General features: G+C 39.0%; 1 protein-coding gene across 1 annotated transcript; it reads right to left on the bottom strand.

Moving 5' to 3' along the window:
* Nucleotides 1-1,737: 1,737 nt before the first annotated feature.
* c12h9orf85 (chromosome 12 C9orf85 homolog) lies at nucleotides 1,738-6,735 on the bottom strand. Its single transcript, XM_047382029.1, has 4 exons — nucleotides 6,540-6,735; nucleotides 5,692-5,798; nucleotides 2,613-2,726; nucleotides 1,738-2,267 (listed from the first exon to the last, which is right to left on the bottom strand). Exons 1-4 carry the CDS (start codon nucleotides 6,639-6,641, stop codon nucleotides 2,096-2,098), a joined length of 495 nt encoding a protein of 164 aa, XP_047237985.1. The 5' UTR covers nucleotides 6,642-6,735; the 3' UTR covers nucleotides 1,738-2,095.
* Nucleotides 6,736-7,106: the final 371 nt, after the last annotated feature.

The raw sequence follows: 7,106 nt of genomic DNA, 5'->3' as shown, positions 1-7,106 counted from the left end.
GTTCTTCAAAGTAGCCACCTTTTGCTTTGATTACTGCTCCACACACTCTTGGTATTCTGTTGATGAGCTTCAAGAGGTAGTCATCTGAAATGGTTTTTACTTCACAGGTGTGCCCTGTCAGGTTTAATAAGTGGGATTTCAATCCTTATAAATGGGGTTGGGACCATCTGTTGTGTTGTGCAAGAGGTGGATACAGTACACAGCTGATAGTCCTACTGAATAGACTGTTAGAATTTGTATTATGGCAAGAAAAAAGCAGCTAAGTAAAGAAAAACGAGTGGCCATCATTACTCTAAGAAATGAAGGTCAGTCAGTCCGAACAATTGGGGAAACTTTGAAAGTGTCCCCAAGTGCAGTCGCAAAAACCATCAAGCGCTACAAAGAAAGTGGCTCACATGAAGACCGCCCCAGGAAAGAAAGACTAAGAGTCACCTCTGCTGCAGATGATAAATTAATCCGAGTCACCAGCCTCAGAAATCGCAGGTTAACAGCAGCTCAGATTAGAGAACAGGTCAATGCCACACAGAGTTCTAGCAGCAGACACATCTCTAGAACAACTGTTAAGAGGAGATTGTGTGAATCAAGCCTTCATGGTAAAATAGCTGCTAGGAAACCACTGCTGAGGACAGGCAACAAGCAGAAGAGACTTGTTTGGGCTAAAGAACACAAGGAATGGACATTAGACCAGTGGAAATCTGTGCTTTGGTCTGATGAGTCCAAGTTTGAGATCTTTGGTTCCAACCACTGTGTCTTTGTGCGGCGCAGAAGAGGTGAACGGATGGACTCTACATGCCTGGTTCCCACCATGAAGCATGGAGGAGGAGGTGTGATGTTGTGGGGGTGCTTTGCTGGTGACACTGTTGGGGATTTATTCAAAATTGAAGGCATACTGAACCAGCATGGCTACCACAGCATCTTGCAGTGGCATGCTATTCCATCCGGTTTGCGTTTAGTTGGACCATCATTTATTTTTAAACATGACAATGACCCCAAACACACCTCCAGGCTGTGTAAGGGCTATTTGACCAAGAAGGAGAGTGATGGGGTGCTGCGCCAGATGACCTGGACTCCACAGTCACCGGACCTGAACCCAATCGAGATGGTTTGGAGTGAGCTGGACCGCAGAGTGAAGGCAAAAGGGCCAACAAGTGCTAAGCATCTCTGGGAACTCCTTCAAGACTTTTGGAAAACCATTTCAGGTGACGACCTCTTGAAGCTCATCAACAGAATGCCAAGAGTGGAGCAGTAATCAAAGCAAAAGGTGGCTACTTTGAAGAACCTAGAATATAAGACATATTTTCAGTTGTTTCACACTTTTTTGTTCAGTATATAATTCCACATGTGTTAATTCATAGTTTTGATGCCTTCAGTGTGAAGCTACAATATTAATAGTCATGAAAATAAAGAAAACTCTTTGAATGAGAAGGTGTGTCCAAACGTTTGATCTGTACTGTATTTTAAAATCCCCATTAACAAGTTTAATTTTGTGTGAATAATTTTGCAAGGTACTGTATGAGAAAGTAAAGGAAGAAATACTGAACAAATGCTGTTTTAGTGTTAGATTGTCATAGAAAACTGATTGGTAAAAAAATCCCTATGGCTAGAAAGTTGGGAAAATTATTTTTATCAAACCACAAAGTATCTCTTTCAATGCACCGTATTTTGTTATTTGATTTGTACTTTACAATTTAAGGAAAAAAAAGAACAATGTTAACAAAAGAATCCAGGAAACACTGAGACTGTTTACATGTTACCTTTTATACAATGTTAAAATATAAAATGATTTAAATGTTGAGTCGACACCCTTCAACTAACCATAAAAGTCTCTTCCTTTAGGGTGTTATTCAGGGCAATAAATGTTCAACTAACCATAAATGCAAAACATGAATTATCTTTTCAACTGTCCTGATGTAGAGCTCAGCATTCTTCCTGCAAATAACCAGCATCTTTCTTTATGTTACTCAGTTTTTTGTGACCATGTCAAAAACCTCATTCTGTACAGAACTCAGTCAGAACATTTGTAAGGAATAAAACATTAATCTTCAACATTTAGTAAAGACAGTTCTGGGAGCATGTTGGATTTGTTATGTGGATTTCATGGTTTTGAGTCTCTGTTAAAGTCATCTTCTTCGTTCTCAATGCCAGCAAAGTCATCATCATCATAATCGTCATCAGAGTCAAAATCCTCCACCTCTTTTTTCCCTCGCCTGTGTCTTTTCTCTCTCTCTTCCTCTTCTTGTTCTTTCTTGTCCAAGTGTGAGTTCACTCTACACAGGGGCAGACAAATAAGTTAATTTCTGTTTTGTCTATCTTGAAACTTTTATCATTTTCTTAAACAAAATGTTAAATATACCTAAGAATAAACAAATACTAAATTTTAGAATAAAAAACATGGTTGTAGGTTATGAAATGAATATATATATATAAAACTGAGCCACTCCTGATCATTTTCTTATAACCAGTGTAATGTGTCTCATTGTCCACTGAATGGCAGACTTCTCGAGTTAAAAAGAAGGAGGAATTTCCTGACCCAATAGCATGATAAAGAACAGGCTGGTTTTCCTTGTCTTACACAGAGAATTTGGGTCAGAACAAAACACAAGACAACTCACGGAATAACGATGTCTTCTTTCTTCCCACACTTGCAGCAGATTTCAAGTTGAAGCGAACAGGGCTTACAGACGATGTGATATGCATCTCTAACTGTCTTTTGAGAGCACTTGATGCTGTAGAAGAAAAACCCATACAACCTTTTATCAACTGTAAAGATAAAAAGTAAAGAAAAAACTCTTTTCTGCCAATACAATAGGATGAGATGTGCAAATGCTGAATTAACTTTGACTGTGGAGTCCCTGAATTTCTTTACTTATAGGCTGTGGAACTCCCAAGGCAAATATCTGCCTTCAAGTGCTGTCTGCACACACAACTACAGACAGTTACAGTACATAGTTGTGTTTGCAAGTACACCCACTATGTATTCTGTGGATTTACATACCAAGTCCAAAGTAACCAGCTCAGCTTCTGCTCAGTAAATTATGTCACTTCGTAGAAAGCCACGTGTTGCTGTTTTTGTCACAGGCCAAACTTCAACTGTAAACAATGTGGAATTACTAGAAATAAGTAAAATAACATGCATACACCTTCCAATAAGTGTTATCTTATCAGTCCACAGGATGTTTTCCCAAAACTCTCAGGGATCATCAAGAGGGTTTTTTGGGGTGAAATGTGAGACAGGCCTTGGTGTGGTTTTTGGACACCAGTGGTGTTGGCCTTGTAATTCTAAGGATCCCATGGTTGTTCTGGGTTCTGTTGTGACATGGATGAGTAATCAATACATTTTTAGAGTGATTCTGGTCGGCGGCCACTCTTAAGAGGGTTCACCACTGTGTCATATTTCTTCATTTGTGGATAATGTCTCTTATTATGGTTCACTGGAATTCCAAAGACTGTAAAAATGGCATTGTGACTATTTCCATATATATAGGCGTCAATGACTGTTTATCATCTATTTCTTTGGATCAAAGCATGAGTTGTCGCTTTATGAAATAATTTAGCCTACTTCACTGGTTTACCTGTTTAACTATGGAGTTCATTATATTTTTACATACAGCCTTGTTGGCTTGTTCTTTTTGTATTTACTGGCGTCATTTTTGCAACATATCAACATTTCTTGGTTTATCTGAAACATTTAGGTATGACAAAGAAGCAAAAGCAGAAGAAATATGTAAGGGGACAAAAACACACCGTCCCATCATGTTATCAAGAAGAAGACATGGACTTTGAATGATTGGATGAAATTAGGATTCAGTGACGAATCTGTATTATCAATCCCAATGAAACAGAAAAAGTTTCCACAGTCACAATCTTTTTTCCAAGACCAGAAAACTTGCCTTTTTCTTCGAATACACAATAAAATATTACTAGTGAAAGATGGGGTACCTAATCTTTACCATAACTGTATTAATAGGATAATAACTGGCAGACAAATTAATCAATTGAATCTGGCTTTAACAGATTTTGAGTCAATGGAGAGCCTAAAAAATATTTCTGGTAAGAAACAGGAGAAATAAGTGTATCTACAGGTCCTTCTCAAAATATTAGCATATTGTGATAAAGTTCATTATTTTCCATAATGTCGTGATGAAAATTTAACATTCATATATTTTAGATTCATTGCACACTAACTGAAATATTTCAGGTCTTTTATTGTCTTAATACGGATGATTGTGGCATACAGCTCATGAAAACCCAAAATTCCTATCTCACAAAATTAGCATATTTCATCCGACCAATAAAAGAAAAGTGTTTTTAATACAAAAAACGTCAACCTTCAAATAATCATGTACAGTTATGCACTCAATACTTGGTCGGGAATCCTTTGGCAGAAATGACTGCTTCAATGCGGCGTGGCATGGAGGCAATCAGCCTGTGGCACTGCTGAGGTCTTATGGAGGCCCAGGATGCTTCGATAGCGGCCTTTAGCTCATCCAGAGTGTTGGGTCTTGAGTCTCTCAACGTTCTCTTCACAATATCCCACAGATTCTCTATGGGGTTCAGGTCAGGAGAGTTGGCAGGCCAATTGAGCACAGTGATACCATGGTCAGTAAACCATTTACCAGTGGTTTTGGCACTGTGAGCAGGTGCCAGGTCGTGCTGAAAAATTAAATCTTCATCTCCATAAAGCTTTTCAGCAGATGGAAGCATGAAGTGCTCCAAAATCTCCTGATAGCTAGCTGCATTGACCCTGCCCTTGATAAAACACAGTGGACCAACACCAGCAGCTGACACGGCACCCCAGACCATCACTGACTGTGGGTACTTGACACTGGACTTCTGGCATTTCCTTCTCCCCAGTCTTCCTCCAGACTCTGGCACCTTGATTTCCGAATGACATGCAGAATTTGCTTTCATCCGAAAAAAGTACTTTGGACCACTGAGCAACAGTCCAGTGCTGCTTCTCTGTAGCCCAGGTCAGGCGCTTCTGCCGCTGTTTCTGGTTCAAAAGTGGTTTGACCTGGGGAATGCGGCACCTGTAGCCCATTTCCTGCACACGCCTGTGCACGGTGGCTCTGGATGTTTCTACTCCAGACTCAGTCCACTGCTTCCGCAGGTCCCCCAAGGTCTGGAATCGGCCCTTCTCCACAATCTTCCTCAGGGTCCGGTCACCTCTTCTCGTTGTGCAGCGTTTTCTGCCACACTTTTTCCTTTCCACAGACTTCCCACTGAGGTGCCTTGATACAGCACTCTGGGAACAGCCTATTCATTCAGAAATTTATTTCTGTGTCTTACCCTCTTGCTTGAGGGTGTCAATAGTGGCCTTCTGGACAGCAGTCAGGTCGGCCATGATTGGGGTTTTGAGTGATGAACCAGGCTGGGAGTTTTAAAGGCCTCAGGAATCTTTTGCAGGTGTTTAGAGTTAACTCGTTGATTCAGATGATTAGGTTCATAGCTCGTTTAGAGACCCTTTTAATGATATGCTAATTTTGTGAGATAGGAATTTTGGGTTTTCATGAGCTGTATGCCAAAATCATCCGTATTAAGACAATAAAACACCTGAAATATTTCAGTTAGTGTGCAATGAATCTAAAATATATGAATGTTAAATTTTCATCATGACATTATGGAAAATAATGAACTTTATCACAATATGCTAATATTTTGAGAAGGACCTGTACTATGCTGTATACTCACCACTTTTTGGGCTGTGTTAGTGGCTTGTATTTGTTGTACTTGACTTTCCACTCAAGAACACCCTTACAGTGTTGACAGAGTCCATTGTGGATCTTCGAATTTGCCTTCTGTAGTTAAAACATAAAAGCAGAGACAAGGTGGGGATGTTAGAATGAGATATAGTACAACTAGTCTAAAAATATGTATTTTATCATATTTTTATGTCGCCATGAACAAGGTTCCAGCACAATTCGGGGTGAATATTTAAATATTAAATATTGCAATGCACTCAGACCCTGAGCATGATGCTACCACCACCATGCTTGGCAATATGTCCAGTGTTTTTAGGTCTAAAAACCAAACATTAATCATCATTTTAGCCAAATAGCTCTACATTTGCCTTCTCTGAAAAGAAACCTTTTCTCTTTAGCTGTCTCTGTGTGGACATCTCTCAATGCCTGGCTTTCCTTTGGAGAGAGAGACAGTAGCTTCCAGTTAATGATAGGCCTGGGGCTCTGTGGTTTCTTATTATTTGAACCATTTTTTTTTTCCTTTTTCCTATTAGATGATTGATACTGGCACAGATACTTGTGTTCCAACAAAAGCATAATCCCAAACACACATCACAGCAAGTTTCAGAAGAGATACAGCTGGCTGACATGAACCTTCTGAAGCCATGACCTGAACCACATTTGTGCACTGTGATAGATAGATAGATAGATAGATAGATAGATAGATAGATAGATAGATAGATAGATAGATAGATAGATAGATAGATAGATAGATAGATAGATAGATAGATAGATAGATAGATAGATAGATAGATAGATAGATAGATATATTTTAAGGCTACTGTAACACTCACGCACCTTTACTTGTGCAGTCGCTCCGTATTTGTCGTTTTTGAAGGCAGTGGCGTTTTGATGCTTGGGGGCTCGAGATCGAGATACATTTCCTCTCTGCGAGCTCATTTTATTTCCTCTTTGGCTAAATTATGTTATACTGGTTTCAAAAATCCAACAAGCATGCCAGGAAAGGGGACCTCTAACCCGGAAGCAGTAACGACCACATCAAAAAGCGTCATGCGATCAAAACCCGAATTATTTTAAATAATAAATAAAATGTTTAGATAAAGTAACGTATATTATTACTACATTAGAACTACACATTAATGTTACTTTTATTTGTTCATTAAACTTTAAGCTAGAAACTTTTTTTTTTCAAGCAAGCTTTATTTAAAACAAGAATATTACACGACAATAGAACGTCTGCATAAAGAAACAACATAACAAAAAAACAAAAAAAAAAACACGGTCATGTCAAAATTTGTGAAATTGTCAACAAAACAAGAAGTAAACTGTGGTTCCAGGGTTGCAACTTTTCAAAGGCAGACATGGTTTTCATTTCCTTTGGGTTGGAGCTGTTTATGCTGTTTG

The sequence above is a fragment of the Girardinichthys multiradiatus genome, chromosome 12, assembly GCF_021462225.1.
Source record: "Girardinichthys multiradiatus isolate DD_20200921_A chromosome 12, DD_fGirMul_XY1, whole genome shotgun sequence".
NCBI classification, from domain to species: Eukaryota; Metazoa; Chordata; class Actinopteri; order Cyprinodontiformes; family Goodeidae; genus Girardinichthys; species Girardinichthys multiradiatus.
The sequence above is the reverse complement of the archived record's forward strand: the minus strand, read 5'-3'. Positions and strand labels throughout refer to the sequence as shown.

Excerpts from the sequence above, each read along its gene's own strand:
- c12h9orf85 (XM_047382029.1), bottom strand. The coding sequence starts at position 6,641 with ATGAGCTCGCAGAGAGGAAATGTATCTCGATCTCGAGCCCCCAAGCAT. Across the intron at positions 2,727-5,691 it reads CTAACACAGCCCAAAAAGTG|CATCAAGTGCTCTCAAAAGA; the intron begins GTGAGTATACAG and ends TTTCTTCTACAG. Across the intron at positions 2,268-2,612 it reads AAAGAAGACATCGTTATTCC|AGTGAACTCACACTTGGACA; the intron begins GTGAGTTGTCTT and ends GCCCCTGTGTAG.